Genomic DNA, 24,217 nt, shown 5'->3' with positions numbered 1-24,217 from the left:
TGTGAGACTATTAATATAGCAGAAGCCAGAAAGTAATTATAATACAATATTAAACCCTGCAAAATCACAGTTAAGCCCCTTTTTCAGTTCTGATTAACACTAATCTGCTAATTATTCTATGCATTTTGATAAATTACATGCATGTATGTTTTTTTTCCATTTTTACTTTCAAACTCAACAATCTCAGTTATTATAAATCACTGTGACAAATTCTACCCAAGTAACGCAGAAGGATATTCATACAGTAACTGAAAGCTTGGAAATGAAAGATGCAGTAGACAAAGTCCTGAGAGACCACAAAATAAATTATTTTCTTCTGTTCCTACACTACCATGATCCATACATTTGTACTCATTTGATAAATTAAAAAAAATATGTAATAGTAAAGATATAATAATAGAATAAAATAATTTGATATTAATACTTTATTCTTGGGGAGAATGTAATACTAATGTTTTGTTTTAGGAGGAATTTCAAATAATATGGTCTCAAAAGTTCTACATACTGTAAAATACACTGTCATGATCAGTGTTTGAAGTTTTGTTTTTGACAATTCCCTCTGCCGACTTTTGCAGCAAACTATAACTAATGAATAATACCCTGAATTATTTTTCTTTGTAATAAACACATCTGGAAGAAGAAGTAGAAGTCTTTTTGTAGATATATCTTCTTCTTTTGGCTGCTCCCGTTAGGCGTTGCCACAGCGGAACATCTTCTTCTATATCTTTCTATCCTCTGCATCTTGTTCTGTTTCACCATACACCTGCATAAATCTTCTCCTAGGCCTTCCTCTTTTCCTCTTCCCTGGCAGCTCTATCGTTAACATTCTTCTCCCAATATACTCAGCATCTCTCCTCTGCACATGTCCAAACCAACGCAAACTTGCCTCTCTGATTTTGTCTCCAAACTGTCCAACCTGAGCTGACCCTCTAATCTACTCATTTCTAATCCTCTCCATCCTCGTCACACCCAATGCAAATCTTAGCATCTTAAAACTCTGCCACCTCCAGCTCTGTCTCCTGCTTTCTGGTCAGTGCCACCATCTCCAACCCATATAACATAGCTGGTCTCACTACCGTCCTGTAGACCTTCCCTTTCACTCTTGCTGATATCCATCTGTCACAAATCACTCCTGACACTCTTCTCCACCCATTCCACCCTGCCAGCACTCTCTTTTTCATCTCTCTTCCACAATACCCATTACTCTGTACTGTTGATCCCAAGTATTTAAACTCATCCACCTTCGCCAACTCTACTTCCTGCATCCTCACCATTCCACTGACCTTCCTCTCATTTACACACATGTATTCTGTCTTGTTCCTACTGACCTTCATTCCTCTCCTCTCCAGAGCATATCTCCACCTCTCCAGGGTCTCCTCAACTTGCTCCCTACTATCGCTACAGATCACAATGTCATCAGCAAACATCATAGTCCATGGGGACTCCTGTCTAATCTCCTCTGTCAACCTATCCATCACCATTGCAAATAAGAAAGGGCTCAGGGCTTTTTGTAGATATATAAAAGGGGAAATTAAAGCTTTACAGAAGCTCGAGAGAGAGAGAGACAGAGAGACTATCTGTGTGTCTATATCTGTATTTATTGTCATGCACATGCGTATAAGGGACAGCTTAAAGGCTCTGGTGACTGCAATTACCACCACTCTAGGGGTTGGCACTATGTCCTAATGCCTTTTTTCTCATCCTCCTTTTCTAGGATGGAAGATTGACAACTATAACACCACTAACGTCACTTCCGGTGACTGTCCACTTGGACCCGTCTCTTCCTGCCATAAGGACTTAAAACCAGAAGATGCTTTAAACCATTCAATTATACAGGGTGGCACCCCAAATCATTATCGTGATTGCATCTCTTCTCCTACAGTATATCACCAATATAAATAATATAACAAACAATATTGTATATGTCACCTGTCTCATCCTCAAAGTGCAGATCTCAGTGTCTACTCGGCTTTGATAGCACACTGAGGCACAAAAAAGACATGGCTGCCTTGTTTCTAGAGTGCAGCTTAAAGAAGAACTTATATCATACCCTGCAAAAAATGCATATACAAAAACTAGACAAAGAAACTTTAAATGGGGGTTGTTCTGCTTGCATTTAGCAAAATAATCTGCAAAAGGGATAAGCAAAATTTACTTTACAAGATTTCTTAAAGTAAGCTGAATAATTGTAAATATAAATTTTGGATAAGTCAATAGTACTTTCAATAAGGAAAACAAGATTTAATTTCATAACTGAAATACTTTTCATTTGGCTTAGATTTCAGTTTTTTTCCTGTATTTGATCAAGACGATTGAGTTAAAAATATCATACTAGCAGAAGTAATTTGAGTGTTGAAATAATTGTGCAATCAAGATTTTGTGACCGTGTCTCTACATACACTAATTTAAGATGATAATCAACAGAGTATTGACTCAATTTAAAATAACGAAATAGTATTAATCATGCAAATTAGTATTTAGAGCTAGAAAACAATTCAACCAATCATTCTACAGGTCTTAGATGAAAATATAGCAATCTTTAAAGACATCAACCAAAAAATATTACACTCATTTAAATCACTCTGTTGTCAGTGGCAACATTTCATGTTTATAAAGTGCGGCCTGTGAGCGACACTTTTCTAGTTGAAATAAACTAAACATAAAGAATCAATGCTGTTTTCTTGTTTTGATGCATTACCATTTCATTGTTTTTATTAATACCCCATTCTTTCACTTGTACTCGTTTGATGAAGGGGGAGCCCTCTGACATTCACACTCGTTTCACCTTATTTGGTAATTCATAGTAATGAAGACAGCTCCCTTAGACCAACAGCCATAAACAGCAACTACCATGTAATTAGCCATCCAAATTCATATTGTACAGTTAGGTGAAAAGATAAGTATGTTTTCTTTTAATTCTACGGTGTTTCATATTTAACTTTTTTTATGCTTTCCTCATTAAACTGCATTCTAAGCTGAAGATATTCCACATATTGAGGCAAACAGTACCATGTTACCTGCAAAGCAGATAAGGTTTAAATATTCTGCATTGATCTTTATCCCAAGTTCAGTCCAATTTAAGACTTTAATGACTTCCTCTAACACGGATGAAAACAGTTTTGGAGATTCAAGATGAATGGATGATACAAGGAATTTTGCTGGAACAACCTGGATGCAGAAGACAAATAATTGTTCCTTGTGGGGAAAGCTGTGTGAGGTCTTTGTCCAGATGTGGACAGTTGATGGCTACCAATAATGATGATGATGATCTAACAATCATATAGTCCTCCCTGAGTCCTAAAATTGCATCAGATGAGTTTCAGATCAGACAGCAATCAGATTTTACTGCCATTTTCATTCATTAGTAACTAAACTAACAAATATATGTCGCGTGAAAAATACTCTGTGATTCAGTAGTTTGCAGAATCAACTTTAGCCATAATAATTTATCAGGCCATTACACTGAAGGAATTTTAGGTCACAACACAACTTCAACTGATTGATATCTAAGGGCATTCATTTATGCACAATCCAGAACTGGGGACTGGCCAGGGTCCTTTTGCAAGATCCTGTTTCAGTCAAATTTTAGCTATCATACAGATGACCTCACATATTCCTTTAGAATACTCTGAAGTAAGCAATAGTCAATGGTGGACTTGGTGCTTTCCGGTGTTCAGATTCTGTGGCAGCAAAACAACTCCATGTTGTCACTTCTCCACCGCTGTGCTTGAGAGTAGGCATGATGCATTCTGTTGAGGTAACACTCTGTTTGATTTTCACCAAGATTTAATTGCAGTTAACAATTTCTCTCTGTTCTGTATTGTCCAGTGGATATCGTTCCAGATGTTTTTTAATTTAATTTAATTTAATTCAGAGAAAGCATTTTCAAACTTGAACTTCTGCTGTTTGTTGGGGGGAGAAAGGGCTTGCAACTGGCTAGCCTTCCATGAAGGGGATATTTGATCAATCTTTTTCTGATCTCAGAGTCATGAACTGTATCTTTTACTATAAAGACAGAGTCCTTTCAATTCCTGGATGGAGTTTTTAGGTCCTGTGATTTCTCAGGGTATCATACAGTCTGACCTTTGACTGAAATATTCTGGGTTGCCTCCTCCTAGTCAGATTATCAACTGTTGAAAGTTTTCTATTTGCAAATAATCCTTCTCACTGTTGCAAGATGGGCCTTAGAATGGCCTTATAACTAACGAGCTGCAATAATTACTTCTCTGCTCTAGACTAAACTACTAAATGTCCTGGTCTTATGTCAAGATGGTAGCACTTACTGGTAAAAACCAGAGTAGCCTAAAGTCTGGATCTGCCAGCAAAGATAGCATTAGTATAGTAATCAAACATAAGCAATTAAATGTGTTATTAATTGAGATCTAAAATGTAAAAGTGGTGAGTCCCCAATAATCTCACAAGATGGAGGTTAACAAGTGCAGTCTTGTAAAATTAGGACATTTGAGGAATTTTTAACTCACCTCATTAAAATCCAGTGACGAGTCATTACACAGGCTGCAGATTGTCGCAAGCTCCACAAGACCATCGTAATCTCCACAGCGTACCACCCGGTCTTCCTGCATCCTAAAAACGAAACAGCCACCAGTGACACTTGAGCAGCCTGTATAACTCATAATACTAATGATTGTGCTAATACACATGCTCCTATAATTCTCCCACAACCAACCACACAGTCAGTCAGTCAGTCATTATCCAACCTGCTATATCCTAACACAGGGTCACGGAGGTCTGCTGGAGCCAATCCCAGCCAACACAGGGTGCAAGACAGGAACAAATCCCAGGCAAGGCACCAGCCCACAGCGGACAACCAAACACTATAAAAGTGAAAATGTCTACATTTAAAGAGGATCCATCTTAAAATGATAATCTCTGGAAATGGAAGCCTAGGTCATCAGTCAGAGTGTAACAGATTTGTACACAGGGTTTGTGAGGGAGCACAAGACAGGAGGCTGCACGACTAAATGACCATACTGCATAGTCATGGGGACAATTAAGGGACATCCAACATAGCTAAGAGCAAATGTTCTGGAAAAACACCACACAAACACAGCACTTTAATCTGGAATTAGAGGAAAAAAGCCCTGGGAGAAGACAACTCTATGTGCTGCCCCACCTAACCACTTAAGGGTTAAGATGCCAATAGTATCATTAAATTTCAGACAGGGAACCTGAGAGCCTAGACTGATGCAACCACACCCTACGCCCATTTTGGTAACTTTTTCAACACTAATATCACCCATCCACATGACTGCAGATCTCTGACTTGTTTAATTACTCACACTTGTCCTTCAGGTGCGTAGGTGGATCCAGTAATAGTGAATTCATGCAGGCTGCAAGTTGTACCTTCTGCTTTGTTCACAACAAACATCTGAGGGAAAAAACAAACAAGAAAAATTTAAAAATTCGGTCGTGGGCGTCAGTGGGGTTTGTGCACTAGGAACCAAGTTACCTAAACTATTCTAGAACATTTCATTTACCACTCTCATGCTGATCTTTCTGATTATAAAATAGATCATTATGATAGCAATTGACGAGCAGAATTCATGATTAACTGCAGAATTCCGGTATTTGAGGATTCCTCTGGAGCGCCTCTTTCTCTCGCATGATTTGGCTCAAAAACTAATCAGCACATCGTCATCTTTTAACAGGCTTAAGTTTTGAGTTTGGTATTTTCCGTCCAGTCGTTTTAGCTCTAGACCGTCCTCAAGAAACTGTGAAACACAGACACACACACACAGGCACACAGCCATCATAGAGATATCTATGTTTTTGGTATCAGGGGACCCTAAAACGTTGAGATCCCTTCTAAAAACGGAGATTGAATTTTTTGAGAAATCTAAAGCTTTTGCTCCTCCCCCATAGATGACAGGTTATTGTGGGGAAGGGCGCAAAGCATGAGCACTAACCCATACTAAAAGACATTTCTGCATCAGATTTCTGTTACCGATTTATTTATTACCAGTAAACCCCCGATTCACTAAAGAATTGCAAATCCAAGAATGGCAATCAATTTCTGTTCCCTCCAATCTTTGGAGGGATGAAAAATGATGGAGGGTGGGAGCGTCCTGGGAAAGTTTTCATTTAATTAAATAAATATGTTTGTACTAAAATTAACCAAGTTATTAAAACTAAAATTGAAATGTAATTGTTATATCATTTAAGTCCAAAATGTCTTTGAGTTGCTGCACTTATAAGTAAAACAAATATCGGAGTGCAAAGATTTAAATGAAGTAAATTGGAAACAAAAAATTCATAAAATGGTAAATTCTAAATAGTTTATCAAAAATTTCCTTATAAACAACATTTTTGATAAAGATGGTTTCCTGTCCTTGAATTAGCTCTCCCTGGTATGGAGTAGTTAAAACATTCACTTTAACGTCACACGAACGCCGGACTCTTGAAAAGGCAGTATAAAATTGTCCATGTCCAAATACAGGCTCAGATAAGTAAATCCCTACTTTGTCCATGGTTTGTCCTTGGGATTTGTTGATCGTCATGGCAAATGCAGCCTTAACGGGGAATTGGCATCGTTTAAGTTTAAAAGGTAATTTTGTCCCAACTTTAAGGTTAAGATTGTGTTGTGGTAATCCGGCCGGGCTAATAGTGTTTAAATATTCTAATGGGAAATTAAGATGCTTAGTTTCGTGTTCAGAATCAACACTGTCAGTACTTAGAAAGACATGGCTTTCTCCAGGAAGCAATCCAATCACTTGGTTATTTATCTGGTTAACGTCAATAGGTTGTATATGTGGTGGTGTGCGCGTTCGCGTACGGGAGGCGTTTGTAATGTGCACAGCTTGCTTCTGGCCTCTGCCATCCGTGAATATATACAAACATTACTAAACGAAGGTTCGCGTTCGGGCGGCGGTTGTATTGTGACCTGAAGTTTAGTTTACAGGTTGTGTTGTGTTGTTTGGGCGCCACCTACTGACTCTGGGAAGCCGCTGGGTTTGACTCTGGGGCGCTGAGGCACTGTGTGCGTGCGGTGCTGCTGGCCTCAGGCATCCGTGCATATATACAACCTTCGTTTAGTAATATAGATTGTTTATTTAACTTTATGAATGTATTGAGAAGTCAAGCAAAGTGACACCTTTTATTGGCTAACTAAAAAGATTAAAATATATAAGTTTTCGAGGCAACTCAGGCCCCTTCTTCAGGCAAGATGTAACACCCTAGTACTTTAACTTTATGAAGAATAAGTTATAAAGAATCATTAAAGATACAAAAATACTTAACCTATAAGTAAAATGTAGTTGTAGGAATTATAAAGTCAAGAAATAGAGTGACAGAAAGATCATTGTGGTACCAGAGAAGATTCCAATACAAAGAATGGCCAGTGACAAGGAGAAATTAGCCAGTTTTAAATCTTACCCAAATAGGCAGCACTTGCTTGGGAGTGAAGCTATAGGTAAATTATTTTAATTACTACACAAGGAATATAGATTGAATAGTGAAGGCAAGGTACTGATGCCTGGAAATGAAGGGAAGAAAAAAGACAGAAAAGAGAACTCATGACAGACTGATACCATTTTGAAATATGAGATTGTGGTGAGCAGAGACTATTATGTGCACTGCTGAAATGCAAATCTAAAATCATTGAAAGAGCCAGTTTAGTGGCTACAAAGATAACACAAAAAAAGCAAATCACGTCATGATAGAGTGACATTACAATGCAATCAAAACCAGATATCAATAAGCTATTCATTATATAGCTGTAAGCCAGTTTGCTTGTCTTCCTCAGATTATAAAACAAGTCTAAGAAGTAATTTAACTGCAAATGACACACCAGGTTTTGCTACACTAGCAGGCAGTTTCAACTTGTTATTTAAACAATATTTCTTTATGCCTGAAGAAATTCAGAAATATTTGCCCTTAGCCTAAAATAGCATTCATTTCAATGAACCCATTATTAATCAAAGCTGGATATTGCACAGAATTCTTTTAATTCATAAAAACATTATGAATTCACCACTCAGTCTTCACTTTCTTAAGATGTCAAAATGTATTTTATGCAGTCTTTCTTCTTCACACCACTCATGTGTCAGGAGAAGTTCAGTTATCAATTCTCTAGAGTTTATATCAAGTGACTAGTTTATTTACTGTGGGAATTCAGTACCACTGGAATAAATGGGCACAAAGGCAGATTCTGATTCCAAAATAAATATGTGTTATTAATAACCGGGCTACAGGCCTACTCAGAAATAGTCTTCTATATGATAACACTCTATATCATATCATATATAATTCACTCTGAATGTCCATTCTATCATAATATTAATGATTGGTCAGTTTGGCTTTGGTAACGCGATGAAAGAGACTCATAAGGAGGAGTAAAGGTGCACATTGAGAGAATCGCCTATAAAGGCGGAAATTATAAAACCGAACTGGAGACAAGAAAGACTTCTCGAAAATAATGGCAGTCTGTGAAGTGGGCTTTACGGGAACACACTCGAGAAAAGGAGTGCCGATGAATACATACGTGAATACTGATGAAAGGCACTAAAAGCTCATTTAGGGCAGGAGATCACAAATATTTTTTAATTATCCTATTACCTGTCATCAACAGGCAGCGTGGCTAGTAACAAAATATAACAATAACACATGTGGAGTGGATGGAGGTCAGCAATAATGCTGCTGTCTCATATTTTTAGGAGCTCCTTCATAGACAACAGATTCTGTAAATTCTCACTTTGCCTGTGTGGCTTTTATCTTATTATTTTCTTCACAAAATACAAATTATATGATTCTCTATTGGTCTGGTGTGCAAAAGAGTGAGTGGGAGGGTGTGCACAAGGTTTTGGATTAGTGTACCACTCAGAGCCTGTTTACTATGTTGAGTCTTGAGTTGACAGGGTACATTTCAACTCCCCCAAACCTTATTAATGGGAAAACCAACTGCTCATTCCATGATGGATTGTCCTTATCTTGTCTTACTGGGTTCTCACTGAATTCTTCAGCATGAGTCCGGAGGGCCAAACAGCTTCAGAGAAGAACACCTTCAAGTTTTGATTTTTGTGGAGAAAGCTCACCTTCCAATGAATGTGCTTTTTTGAGTGAGGAAAGCTCATCTTTTAATCATAGAGATTTTGATTTTTGTGATGTATGATCATATGAACTTCGGAGTTCCTTCAAGTGCAGTTTGTCTTCAGTTCTTCACACAAATTCAGGCAGTCAACAAGTGCTATTAGAAAGTCTTGTTTTTGATACTCTGGTTTTGAGCCCTGCTATTTTACGTTGACTTAGTTTTCGTTTTAGTGTTTTGGCTGCAGTTATTTAATTAGATTTTGACCAAATGCTCTTTGCAATTTTAATCTGCCAATGATTATTATTAAAACCTTCGGCTTAGAAAAGTACATTTAAGTGTTCAGAGACGTTTACACTTTGGTTTTACTTCTAGTTTTCAGTGTTTTTGCTGTATCTCCTGGTAAACTACATTTATTATCAGAGCAGTAATTTTTAATACAGAGACGGTGGGCATCAATCTGAGGCTCATCAATTTAATAATAATGCGGGCAGTGGGCTTCCTAACTATAGATGTTTTGAGCCGTTTTGTGTTTTTTTGTAACTGGAATAATATTAATGTCTTACAAGTGAAAACCTGGAGCATGACAGGTAAGGATAACATTCTTATAAAGCAAGGGGGTCAAACTCCAGTCCTGGAGGGCTGCAGTGGATGCAGGTTTTCATTCTAACCGTCTTCTTAATTAGTAGAGTTTTTGCTGCTAAATAACCTCTTTTGCCTTAGTTTTAATTAACTTGATTTAGACACCTTAATTTGTTCTTTTTCCTTAATTAGCAGACAAACAATAGCGAGACATACAATGAGCCACCACATGACCAGCTTACTGATACCCATCTACATTATCTTAAAATAAAGGAAGGTGATGATCTCAGTAAGGTTGATCTACTCAGGTCACTAATACATTTTGACAGTGTTCTTAGAAAAAAGAGAAAATCAACAGTTTTGGAAATGTCTGATGTGGCAGAATGAGAGAAGCAATAAGCCATGGAATTAAATAATGGGTTTTATTAGAAACAAGAATTGACTTCTCATTAAGAAGCTGGTTGGAGTGAAATTGGAGTTTAAGGCCCCAATTTAGCTGGTCACCTGTTGACTCACGTCACATCTCATTTCAATTTGACTGCCATTTAATGAAGAAAAGAATCAATTTAATTTAGATGACTGAATATATAAAAACAAGGCTATTAAAATAAAGGGCAAAGAAGTTAACTAGCAGTGAAAACTGGTCACTGATTAGGAAAAGGGTTAGAATGAAAACCTGCAGCCACTGCAGCCCTCTAGGATTGGAGTGGGATATCCTGTGGTAAGGTATCCCAAAAATTATCTTTCTTATTTTAATGGGTTCATAATCAATCCATCAATCATTCCTTTTTTGACTTTAAGTTCCCCCTTGGCTTATTTTCAAATTCACTAAGAAATAAATATCACCTAAAGCTGAACGTAATCATGATTACTCCCTGAACTGAATCCCATGAAGTTGAATCTAACTAGCCTCTGCAAAATTTAGTAGAATTGGATCAAATTAAGATGTGCCACTAGTAACAATGACAAAAGCATAATTGGACTAATAAGCTTGTAGGTTGTGGTGAACAAAATTTGTGCGAAATTGAATTCACAGCAAAACTACTCTTCACTAAAAAAAAATGCATTGCACTTCCTGAGAAATTCATGAAATTGAGATAAAAAGGAAAGTGTTTCCTGTGTGGAAGTGTTTTCATGCATCTAATCTGGACACATTTTCTGTCACATGTGGACATCTTGAATCATCAGATGTGTGTTCTGGTAAAAAAGCACCTTATTTGCCTATTATAATAACAACCTTGGCAATTGCAATCCTAAAGATGCATTGCAGACAGAAATAAAACCTGAAGTTTCATGGCACACGGAGTATGCAACCCCTGACTTGCAGGAAACAAAAAATGGTGGTTGCAAGGTAAATGGCAGAGGAAAGTGGCTTTTTATGTAGCGAGTTTTCCTGTGGAATAACCCAATAATATACATGATGGTACGTTTTGGTGTGCCTTCGTCACTTTTTTAAAGAAATCACTTTGTTTCACTGTGGTAACTTAAACAAGAATTGATTTTACTGATGTGGAAAAAGCTGTGGGGGGAAACAAAAACCATGAAAATAAACAAGTTTGAATGGATCTTTAGGGAGCAGTATTCCTTGTTTTCTACTCCATAAATACTTTTAAAAAAAACCAAAACCCTTTTTATTGAATTTTGAATTTCCCATTTGCAAAACTGACACCAAAATGAATCTTATGTCAGTTTTGCAAAATGTATGCAAATAAAAACTTGAAAGTTTTGCTTATCACTACCTTTAGGTCAATGTTGAAGGAAACATCCAAAAAATCAAATCTGAGTTGTAAAGCAAAAACATGATGCCAAATAAATGACCCAGGCATTCCCATCCTTTTATACTGACAGTATTACTGTCACATACAGGAACTGGGCAGCTTTAGCAATGCTACACTTTTACTTTACTAACTGCTTGTAGACAGCAACAAGTCCACCAGGACTCCCAAGTCCTTATCATAAGAAGTGCTTTCTAGAGCTGATCTTGCATTTTTGTAGTCTACTCATTTATCTGTCTACCAATATTCTGAACCCACCTATTCAAATGCTGAGGCCCAAAGTGCTACCATTGGGCAGAAGACAGCAGTCTACTGTGGACATGAAACTAGTTTACTCCAGCCTTTGTGTAATTAGATCTAATAATACAGGATTAATTAAAATCTGACATCATGCTTTAAAACAAGTAACAAAGATTTCTTTGTTATAAAAATCCATCCATCCATCCATTATCCAACCCATTATATCCTAACTACAGGGTCACGGGGGTCTGCTGGAGCCAATCCCAGCCAACACAGGGCGCAAGGCAGGAAACAAACCCCGGGCAGGGCACCAGCCCACCACAGTGTTAGAAAAATCTTAAATTTTAAATGTCATACATGAATAGGTCTAAATTTGAGTGTAATTTTTACTTTTATAATTTATCATCTACTCTCTGGAAAAGATACAGGACTTCAGGGAGTGTGAGCTGAGTGCTGGGCATGAAGCTGTCAGATCCCTCTAAATACGTGTGGTATTTCAGTGTGAGCTTACAGCTGTGAGACACAGCATTTTTGCTGGTTGGATGCCAGCATAGGGATGCCACCTTTAGATTAATTGATAACTCTACCTGCCTGAGCATCTGAATGTGTGGGTGGTGGTGTCTCAACCAGGCTTGGTTCCTACTTTATGCCCAATGCTGCTGGAAGAGGCTCTCAGTCACTATTGTCACATACCTTATTGCCCTAACTTCAGGTCTGCAGACAGCGTGCTCATATAAATCATTCATATAAAAATTTTCATTAAAAAGAGTGGCAACATGAGCAGTGATCCTTGCAAAGCTCTACTATCAAATTTTGAAGAAAAAAGAATGGTCACTGTACTATAATCTTTTAATTTGCTAGATATACAAAATATTAAAGTAGAAACATTCATAGCTTAAGTCACTTGGTTCTTTTGCAAGCTAGTTTAAAAGCTTCATGTGGCTTTTATAAGTACAAAATGTAACTGTAGCTTGTCCTGACCTACTGTATACTGTAATTTCTGGAGTTTGCTCTTGTTTGGCACAGGCGGAAGTAGTTCAGAGATGCTGTAGTTCTGAGTTGTTGTGAGAAACCAACAATAAAGCTGCATTGTGAAACAGTGAGGGGAACACATAGTACAACTGCACCGACTGCACAACAACAGGGGAAGGAAGGCAATGAGCAGCGCAGCATTTGACTGAGTAACGCATGGATTTGGCAGCACTGTTGATTGTTCCTGCCTTGCGTCCTATGCTTGCTGTTATAGGCTCCAGCCCCCCATAATCTGGCTCAGGATTACACAGGCGTAGAAAATGGCGTGGCATGGTATGAGATGTTCCTTTTTATTCCTTTGGAATATTAGGGCTAGATTGGGAGTCAGTCACAATTAAGACAGTATGCTGTTCCTCCCAACCTCTTCCTCCTCCTCCTCCTCCTCCTCCTCCTCGTTTCACCCTTGGAGGCTTATGGTCCCTGCAGGTGAACTCACAAGTGTTCAGAATTAGTCATGCTAAAATGAGTCACAGGCCACAAAGTGCACACCACCTGCTAAGCAAAGTGTACATCGCAAATGCGGTTGCCTTGGCAATGCTCAACACATTTAGCAGGCTAAGTACCAAACCGTCAAATGGAGTGAGGCTGCTAGTCACAGACCCTGCAGAGATGGACTGAAAGAGGAAGGCTTGCTCACCAACACACTACCAAGGCTATCTTTTATCTTTTATAAAGTTAACATGTGCTGTGATCAAAAAATAGCATTTTTTTTATGTCTGTGACTCACTTTCAGCAAGTCCAAAGAGTACAGAATAACTAGAAGGCAAAAGCAGAAAAGTAAGCAGCATCAAAGGCAATACATAATTACATAACAAACAGTGTGGTCTAGTGATCAAGGAGATGGTTTGGAAAACCCAAATCTGAACATTCCACACCTCACTGAACCTATCCCTGCTTGCACATTGTACTGCATATATACATTGATTTACAAAGGTGCTCTTTATGAAAGGTGCTTTAAAAACAAATATTGGATTATCCAAGCAAAAAGAATGGTATAGTTCAATCAGTTGCACCGTTAGCATTTTGTACAGGTGCCAGAAAAACAAACAATAATACTTTTATTGTCAGCAAACCCCTGAAGCTGGTCTTAGATGTTACCTTAGGAAGCGGACCATAATGTCTGAGGAAAATGTGAAATTCTCCTTCTACTGTATGCTCACCAGCTTTTCAAGTTTCACAGTGGACTCCGTCCTAACTGGCTGCATTACACCTGGCACTTGCTCAACTCAAAGCAAGCGCTACAGAGGGTGTTCATGTCACCTCAGAATATTATTAGTATGTAACTTCCTTTTCTTCACAGCATATATAACATATTGAAAGCCAAACAGTTTGATTAAAAATCTCAGCAATCCTTTACAGTCAATTTTCTCACCTCTATTCCGCTGAATGGTACAATTCTGTTAGAACTCCCACTACAATATTCACTCTCTTCTTGTAATAAGACGACTACTTTGATGGTTGTATCTGATATGTGCTTCTTAAATATGTATGTATGTATATGTACATATGTATGTATGTATGTATTGTCGAGGGTGCCAGGGGCCACGACCCGGCCGGGACGCCTTGGAGGACCGGAAGTGGGCGTGTGCCCATCTGGGATCACGTGGGGGCCGCCTTCCTGGTTGCTTTGGGGGCCACGGGTTCAGGGCGTGGAAGCCCCACCCTGTAGGGGCCTGTGGTCACCGCCAGGAGGCGCCCCAATGCCTTGGGGACCCTGGACCTCAGCACTTCCGCCACACCAGGAAGTGCTGGGGGAAGAGAAGCAGGGACACCCAGAGAGCTTCCGGGAGAACAGTCGGCACTTCCGCCACACTGGGGCGTGTCAGGGGGAGATTGCCGGGGAGCACCTGGAGCTCATCCGGGTGTGGATAAAAGGGGCCGCCTCCCTTCATTCAGGGCGACTGTCGGGAGCGGAGAGGACTGGGCTGGAGAAGGCAAGGAGGCGGCCTGAAGAGAGTGAGAGAAAGGCATTGTGTGGCTGGGACTTTGGGGGTTTTGTGGTGCACTTATTGTAAATAGTTGTGAATAAATGTGTGTTTGGGTGACAATGATGGTGTCTGCCTGTCTGTGTCCGGATCAACCTCCACAGTATGTATGTATGTATGTATGTATATTTATATATATAATGCATGGTGTTGTATTTAATGGCTGATGCTGGCACTGTACTACTGTCATAGAATAATGGAAACATGCAAGTAAGGGTTTTATTGTCCTGGTCCAAAAACCGATAATCCTGAACCTGAACATTTAATGATGTAAAGATACTAATACTATAATTATTTGTGTATATGTGTAAAGGTCTGTCTTTCTAGATTAAAATCAGGTAGGAGTAGTACTAGTGGTAATAGTACTGTAACACGTACAGAATACAATGAAATTCCAGCAAACATGCAACACATTGCTACATTCCAATTCTACAATAAATAAGAATATATTTAAATACAGAACTTCAGGTATTGTTAACTTAGATTTAGGCAGGCAGTATAAACAACTCACTTAATCTAAAGCCACAAAGGAGCAGCAGAAAGAGCTGGTGATCTTTGAAGTGACCATGATGGAAGAAGAGAGATGTAAGATCAAGGCAGTGAGCCAATGCCAACATGTAAACTGGACATGGAGAAGATCCTACAGGCAAGACTATTCTTCCTCATTAGGTTCACATATGACACACTGCCAAGTGTCAGAAATGTACATCTCTGGTATCCCACAAAAACAAAGTGCAAACTAAGTGATATCAGAACCTGAGTTTACAAAACATTCTCTCAGAATGCAAGGTGGCACAAACCTAAGGTCGATAATAGCTGGCACCATGGCTGGATTCTCAGAGAGGTCTTGGAGGAACACAGGCTGGAAGTAAACCGCTTAAGTCCCATGATATCACAACAGCTGATCCATTTCATCAGATAGGGTGAAGGGGCACTGAACATCACCCAGAGGCAGTGGTTTGGAATGACTCCTGGAAGTGAGTGGAATCTGAAGGCCATCCTGGAGTGGCAATTGAAGCTTCCACTTCAAATCTCTACAACTTCTCTCCGACCAGATATCGTCTTGTGGTTTATCTCTGCCTAGATGATGATCATGGCTGAGCTCACCATTCAATAGGAGGACAAAATCGAGGCAGCCTTTGAGAGAATGAAGGGGAAGTACAAAGAGCTGACAGAGATGCACAGAAGCAGAGTGGAAGACAATAACCTACCGAGTAGAAATCGCCTGTAGAGGCTTCAATGGAACATCTATTAAACAATTTCTGAAGGCTGTTGGAATTGTATGATCCAGGCAAACAAAAGCAGTGAAACAAATGACAGAGCAGGCAGACCAAGAAAGTTTCTGGCTTTGGCTTAGAAGAAAAGATGTAGAATGGGTAGAGCAAGGATCATATGGCAGTCACCATGAAGTGACAGGAACACATTCCTACCGCTGTCCCACCATCCTGAGATGTTCCGGAATTAAAGGGGGGAAATATTAAGGAAGGGAAGCTCCCAGCTGATGAACCGGCAACTGGCCCATTGGCACTGGCTGTGGTAGGTGGATAACATTGGTTCCATTTACCTTTTTTAATATGGTGCCCTTTTTTACAGTGAGTGCCATCAGAAGGTGCTGTACAAAGCACATGAAAATGAGACACAAAGGGATGCAAGGCTGATGATAGGATGATACAGAAAACACTCCAAATACAGAAAAAAGAATCTGATAAATGAATATCAATGTACAGCCTGTCATCAAGCTAGAGAAAATGAGCTGCATGTACATTGGAGTTAACTAGCATTAAGAATCAAACTCATAATAGTTTTTTTCTAAAAACCCGGTACCATGGACTCCAGTTGTCCATGAAAGCTGAATTAAGCCTGTTTGTATAGAGTATTTACTGATGGTCATCAGTTTGTCATTACTAAATCAGTGTAATCAGTGTTAAATCTCTTTCAGTCTCACGCTAGGTCGTGAATAGCAGGTTTCGTAAAAATTACCAAATCCAGTTGACATTTTGACCTTTTGTCTCCTAGTCTGAATTTATGGATATATCTAGTTGTGTTTGTCTAAACTGGTACCCTGGATGCTGTTGAGATATGATGATTACAATTGTCCTTGTGTTGTAGATTACATTAAATTCATACACAATTCTTGTTTGGCCCATTAGGTACATTTTAATCTCCTTCCCATCCTGCTCGCATTCTCAGACTGGAATATGTGCCCATAGGAGTGTCAATCAAGTGTCGAGTAAATTCAACCAACATTTTGGTACAGACTTGTTAAATAATCAAATATTATGACATATAAAATTGACACTTTTTGGGATTACCTGTTGCATTTGTGCTTGTTGTGAATGCCAGTTTAGTTTGTCCTTTAGCGGAGGCGCGTAATGAGTAAACACAGCAAGTAATTTACAGCAGTCTTCCTTATTATTAAAATTAGAAAATAACTACCATATATCTGACATTCCTTCTGTTATTATAAATGCTTTAAAATTACTAATTTAAGAACCTTCAACCACCTCATATTACCATGTAGTGTCACACTAATCTAGAAATAGCGCACAGTGTGGCAGCAGTGTGCCCTGTGGTCTGCAACCTGGGTTGAAACATACTGACTAAAAGCAATTTAGATTGATGCGATGACTGAAAAAAAAATTAAATGTGTCCAGCACATGGCTTTCTCTATATAAAGCTGTGGTCTTATCAGTATATCGCAAGCTTACCGCAATAATTCATGTCTCTAGCATGTGCCCGCTCTATACCAATGGCACTATAGCAGAGGCCTGTCTTCTTCTGGATTTTTCTGGACGAAGCCTGGTAACACAGTTAGTCAGTTATACAGGCTGTGGCATAAAGATCTCCCACATTTTGAAGGGGTATAAAAAAATGAATGAAGCTACCTAAAAAAAAATTGCGTATATTTATGAAAAGAAAATAAAAAGCAGTTTTATTTTTAATGGGTTTTAAAAATCATATCAGACAAATGGCGGGTGTCGTTGGCAATACATTACTGAAGGTGTTCCCAGAAGTGCTCCATTATTCTCCGGGTCATCTCAGGTAGATTGGCATTGATTTCCTCTCTGATCCTTTCCTTCAAATCCTCAAGAGATCGAGGATGATGTTTGAAAACCTTTTCTTTTAGGTATCCCCAAAGGAAAAAGTCACATGGGCTTAAATCTGGTGACTGTGTCGGCCACCCCACGTCTCCACTTAAAGAGATCAAATGCCCAGGGAACATTTCCCTCAACACTCAGAGCAAATGTCGTGCTGTGTGAGCTGTGGCCCCGTCCTGTTGAAACTACACATGTTCTGTACTAGGTCTACCAGGTGATTTTCTTTTCAGTGTAGACCCAGTTGCCCGAAGGTTAGAAATCCATAGTAAAATTGTTTTCTAATCTGGTACAGATGCATTTCGACAGAGCACGAAGCGTGTATGGAATGCTCTCTGCATCACTACCACAGAATGGTTGCTCTCATAATACGCTTAAACAACAAATCCCCAAAGTTCTCTGGTCCACCTCTCTACCCCCACTACTGCCCGCACAGTTCTTCCTCGAATTGTAGGAGGTCTTTAAGCCCCACCCTGTGTATTGCAGGATTACTGCAGAAGTGCAGGTCTCTAGCATGTGTTTGCTCTGTGGTGGGCTGCCGTTCTATTAATAGTCATTGTTAGAATAGTTAGACTTGGAAAATGGATTGCTCAAATATGTTTATAACAATCTTTTTCATTTGAAACAATCTCTGGAACACTGAATATATTAGGTGCCTCTGCAACTATTGAGCCAAACACCATTGTGTTACTGTGTGCAGGCCACAAAACCTCCGGTTTTATAATGTGGTACAGTCAGAGCAATACCTGCCATAACAGAAGCAGCATGAATGTCTGTGTAAGACATTTAGGTTTCAGGAAGGAAAACCACAGCATTTCATCCATGCTTTACTGACTATACTATAATTGGTAAATCAAATGTTCTGACCTCTAATGCAAGAAAATTATTTATTTTTTTAATTCAGCTTCATTTTCTTCTCGTAGATTTCAATGTTTATGAAAACCACTGAATAGGACTACTAAGAAGAACAACTTTTACAAAGCATCAGTGCTGGGTAAAAGGCACACACAGAGTACATGAGATGTGTCACTCTTCTAAAAGTTTGGTCTTACAAGCTTCGCTTACTGCTGCAGCTGCAGATGATGATGACGACTTCTTAGTCATCTCCTCCTCAACACATAAAAGAAGCAGATGCGACTCTGATCCGTTAATATGTCACTGCAGCTGGCCTCTGATATATGCTCTGCTCATGTCCTGAAAATGCAGTCAACCCACTAAGACCTAGTGAAATTAAGACCCTCTTACCCCATCTGCAATTATCCTTTCTCAAATCTTCCCAAATTAAATAGCAGTAAACTACTGTGTAAAATACCTCAAGGCTACTGACCAAATCCAATGGCCACATGACCTCTCAGGCAGTTTACATACAGTGGTTTCCTTTATATTTAGATTATTCTTAAAGAATAACCCAAAAAAAACTCGGAAGACTCTCCTCCACCACAACCACCTGTACAACTTTTCCAAAAATATCTTTCTAACCTAAACTCTAGTCTAAAACTCACACATTCAAATATCCCACCATCTGTGGTCTCTATTGCCATGACTGTCCTAAAAGTTTTTTCAGTCTGAACTTCAATAAGAAACAAAAATCTTTACATTTATAATTGCAGCATTTTATAAATTGTTACAATTGTAATGGATTTCAAACGCCATCTCCATGCTCATCCCTTGTCAAACTGCAAAAAATAAAACAATCCTCACTCTTCTAGACTGCACTTTATTGTTATGGCACAACCAGGGTCGTTGCCCTGGTTTAAGTGCATTTCTTGTTTATTTAATCCTTTTGCTGTTATTTAAAAATCATTTTTTCATATGGTGCTATTAAATCTGTTTTTGGTTTTGTTCTTTCTGTGTTTTATTTATTTGAAATTGTGTTTAGATAGATAGATAGATAGAAGTAGTTATTGTATACTTTTGTATTATGTTACCATTGCACATATTAGTTTGCCTTATTATATTCAGCTGACCTGACCTCCTTCTATCAAACCCAAGGAGTCGGAGTCACCTAATTATGCAGCTGGGGGGTCTGCCCTAGTGGTATAAATTGAGCAGCTTCAGCATTGATTTAGTTGGATTCCTGGGTTTGCTTTTTTCATTTATGATTCTCATTTTTGGATTTCCTGGCTTTCCTCCCTTGAATTTGGTTTATAATGTACCGTATTCTGTTTTGCAGTATTTTGATTTATTTTATATTTTGGTCTTTTTTTCTTACTCAGATTTTACATTAATAAATTATTAAATATTCCAGGAGCATTGTTGGGTTCTACTTATCCAGAGGTTTTTCTTTATGGGGCTTTCCTCTCTCCTTTTTGATATTTGTGGATATTTGGACATTTTTTTTTGTGCTTTAACCAATGTAGATCTATTTCTGGGCCTGAGCAGCACTATTCCTGGGGTCTAGATCCAATTTAGGTGGTTTGGCTTTTTGTGTGTTTCTTTGGAGGCCAGCTCCCCTTTTTGCACTTCTTTGTGGAAGTTATCATTATATTTACATAATACATGATGGAAGACAAGCTTTTTAGCACATTTTATTATTACTTCCTGTGCTTTTTTCATATTGCTGGTAATCAGTTATTGTCTTCCAAGATGTAAGAGGGCTGTCACATTGTGTCATCATGTTGGTGTGGTCATATGAGTCAGCATATTATGTCAGGTCAGGTCAACAATTTTACCCTACAATAGAAGGATCTGCAAAGCAAGACTTAATCATTTTGGTGTCATTTACCTCATTCATATTTTTATATAGATTACTTTGATTATAGCTGTTGCATGCTGTGCTTTAGCATTGAACATACATCTTTATTTTCAACACTGTAATAGTTATTTGCACTATTTAGGAGCTATCTGCTAGAGGGAGATACTTACATCTGGCCATATAGGGCAAGGTTATTGAAGCAAGCTCTTGCAGATACATATGTAAAGCCTTTTGTTTTTTTTCTTATGTTATCCAACTAGCATCAGGATCTTTTTAATTTTTTAGCGGCATGTGCTGTTTACTTTGTTTTGCCACTCTATTATTACTGTAGGATTTTTTTTTTGTATTCAAGCAGCTGAGCTGCGCAGGCGTGGCAATTTCTACTCACTCAGCATAGACTGTGACCTTTCAGAAATAATCTTTGCTTAGTTACAGTATTTTCATTTGCTTTACTCTACTCTGTATGTATATGTATCTCTTGTGTAGTACAGAATGCATTGCATTATACTTCTTACTTGCTTGCTACTGCACAAATTGATAGTGATCATTATGTAAGCTCTTTCCTAAAATAAAGAACATTAGGATACTCACAGCTCCACTGCACATTATTTATACTTAGTTTAATTGTCTTTTTTTCTCAAGTACTGTATTCTATTTCCTTACTACTTTACAAAGATTTGCCAATTAGATTAACTGCATTGTCTGAGAACAAATGTAAACTGCAGTGAACTCCATCCAGACAGAATTTTTTGCTTGGTAGTTTATGCTTCTAAAAAAGTATTCAACACTTTATGAATGTCAACTTGGTTGAAAAAATAATAGATACTTTTATTTGAGATGCAGTGTGCAGACATAGACATGGATTCACACATTCCAAGCCTTTGTACTAACTGAAATGGCCTTCAGCACTGCACTGCACTTCATACTACGGCACAGGTACACACCTTAGTCTATGAATGTGCATCCAATCTGGGGTAATACAAGCGGTTTCAGTAATATCCACCTGAAGGCTTAGTTAATAAAGCATTCAGCTATTGGTGACCATATGGTACAAAATAAATGAGATGTTGTAGTGTACAGTGGCAGACAAACAGAGAGGCTTATCACATCCCGTTCAAATATTGGAATAAGGCAGGTGAACACTGAAGCCAAGCTGTCTGCATTGTAAATTGATGTAAGAAGTACACACCCTGCAGAAAAGACAGATTAGGTTACTACATAAAAAAGGATCAATTACACAACCTCAAAAATTAAACATATCAATTGTACAACACTTTACAAATCACTCTTAATTATGCATCTGATACTTTTCCAGTTGTTCTTGTCAAAGGCCTTTATTGTATTGCATATTCTACTATATTTATTCAGCTTGTAGTTCATTTTTAATTGAAACTCTAGCTTGGTTAAATCTCCTCAAAGAAAAGAGAAACAGTTAAACATTTAAATTCAAACTGCCAGATTCTATTAGTAGCTTGGAAAAGACATTATGTCTAGTTAGAAAAGCCCAGAGAAATAAAATCATACATTTTTTAGAGCCTTTGCTGCTACACTACAAGAAATAACAATGTGAAAGCCCCATGTCTTGGTATTATCTTCCTCTTCCCTTAGGCCTACAAACAAATTACCCTTACTGTGTTCATACTGTATTCTTTAAAGGTAAACTGTGCTGAAAATCCACAGTAACCTGGATAAAATGGTGGCAGGAGTGAGAAATACTTGTATGTTAATGAACTGCAGTATACCTGGGCTGTTCAAAGCAGAATAGCTTACGACTCTGTAAAATCACCAAAGTTACAGATCAATTGTTTATTGTCAAATCCTTTCACATAAAGGACAAAAAGTATGAGTTAGGCCTTCAAATACCACCAGTTGCACCATAACATCACTGAGTCTGACACCAAAATAGGCCTCACCCCAGGTAGCCAAGCCTCAAACTCATCAGGCAGGCTCCCAGGGATGCCAGGCCTGAAATGGGTTTGTCTTTTAAATAATACAAGTTTCAAAATATTCACAAAAATGATGAAGAGGAAAACAGTGAAACCTCTGAGCCAGCACAAAACAAGGAAAGACCCTTATTTTTAAAGATTTATTAAAGAGATTCAGTGGGATAACAAAAAAAAAAAAAAAGATCGGAACTTAGATTCAAACAATTCCAAATACAAAATGCATATAAAAGACTACCTTATCCATGAGCCAGGGGTCAAAACCATATAATTCAAGCAAGTACAAATAAACAATGCAAGAATCATGTACAAAACACAAACACTACTATTATGTCAAAGCTGTAGAACACTCTAAAGCTTCCGGCTTAAGTACTGCTGGGCTGCTAGACAGAGTTTGAAATATAGAATTAATCACAAACTCAGACAGTAAAAGTAGTATATGACGCTAACTTATATTCTGTCGCGGTAATTACATCACGTGTGGCACATTCACCGAAGTCTTGCCTAGCAACTACCTGCCAACCGTGCATTACAAACAAGCAATTGTGGTGTAACAAAATGGCGTCTTGGGAAGAAGTATTTAAAAATTAACATCTTTAAAATTCCTTGACCTCTAAAAACCCCAAAATGATACCGTAATTATTTTTAGAGGCCAAGAGAAAAAATAAACAACTTAAAATAAAAACAAAGTCCAACTCATGACATAGCCAGGGTAAAAATCTGACTATACTATAATACAGTGGTCTTGATCTAGTCTTTTTTTTACTTGATTTATTTTTTAGTAATTAGAATCAGGTTGACCAGAGGCCAAAAACATGACTATGGTCTACTTTAAGGTTTAAGATGATACTACTGCATAATGTGTGATTGCTCTTGGACTACAATTTCAAAACCAGCCTACAGAATTTTATGATCTGGGTCCTCCCTGCAAAATGGCAGATTCTGCTTACTGCTAGATGACTATAAAATTTGTAATTGGTTTGGTGTAAATCTGGTGCTTATTATCTCTGTTTAAAAGGTTTGTTACTTATTTTCTAAGTCTGCCAGTGGAACTCCCTGTTCACACCCAACACATGGTGTTACAGAGCAATCCAGCTCAAGACTGATAACTATGAACACTAATTGCTAGCAGATAATGATAAAATATACCAGTGGCAGAGGTTCTGTTATGGTTAGTGAACAGGCCTAGTGAAATGTAGGCCGAGAAGATTACCTCTCACATGCCTGTGGCTGAACATCGGTCAAATAAAACTAAGAGCTCCACTTGATGGCTGGTGTTTCCACCAGCAAAGGTTCCTGTCCTACACTCAGTGCTGCCAGTTAGGCTCTGATCTCATGTTACCCTGTGTTTGAATAAGCTGAATCAGAGAATGAATGAATTAAATTAATTTTTATACTGTAATGGGTATCATGCTGATGCAGTGGTTAATTTTTTCTGTGGACTAGGATTCATGTCCCGGCCTGGTCATAGCTTGTGTGCATTTAGCATGTTTTTGCACATTTCCTTTTACCAAAACTCAGTGTTTCTGCAACAACTCAAACGCATAGGTGTTGATGTGATGGCTATAATTAGTATGGGTGTGTACACTGGTGTCTTTGGATGGTTTGGCACTCTGTTCAGTGTTGGTTCCTGCCTCATACTCAGTGTATTTTGGGCAGTCTCAGGCTGTCCATGACACTGTATTGTGACAAGTTCTGAATTTCCTTGTAGAATGCATCAGATAACCAGCACCTATTTTTGCTCACTTGCATTTGTTTTTAGAGGCAGCTCCCTGAATCTCCAGTCAGCTCAAATTCTTTAACTCACGCCATTTAGTTTAATCTACT

General features: G+C 38.4%; 1 protein-coding gene across 2 annotated transcripts in view; it reads right to left on the bottom strand.

Moving 5' to 3' along the window:
* atp2a3 (ATPase sarcoplasmic/endoplasmic reticulum Ca2+ transporting 3) overlaps positions 1–24,217 on the bottom strand; it is a 352,313-nt gene that overhangs the window by 111,699 nt on the left and 216,397 nt on the right. For both annotated transcript variants that reach the window (XM_039756778.1, XM_039756779.1), the window contains exons 9-10: positions 5,301–5,389; positions 4,482–4,584 (exon numbers count right to left, since the gene is read on the bottom strand). In XM_039756778.1, the coding sequence (XP_039612712.1) occupies positions 4,482–4,584; positions 5,301–5,389 (192 nt within the window). The remainder of the gene's footprint in view (positions 1–4,481; positions 4,585–5,300; positions 5,390–24,217) is intronic.

The sequence above is a fragment of the Polypterus senegalus genome, chromosome 6 (assembly GCF_016835505.1).
Source record: "Polypterus senegalus isolate Bchr_013 chromosome 6, ASM1683550v1, whole genome shotgun sequence".
NCBI lineage: Eukaryota > Metazoa > Chordata > Cladistia > Polypteriformes > Polypteridae > Polypterus > Polypterus senegalus.
This window is presented reverse-complemented; position numbering and strand designations above follow the sequence as displayed.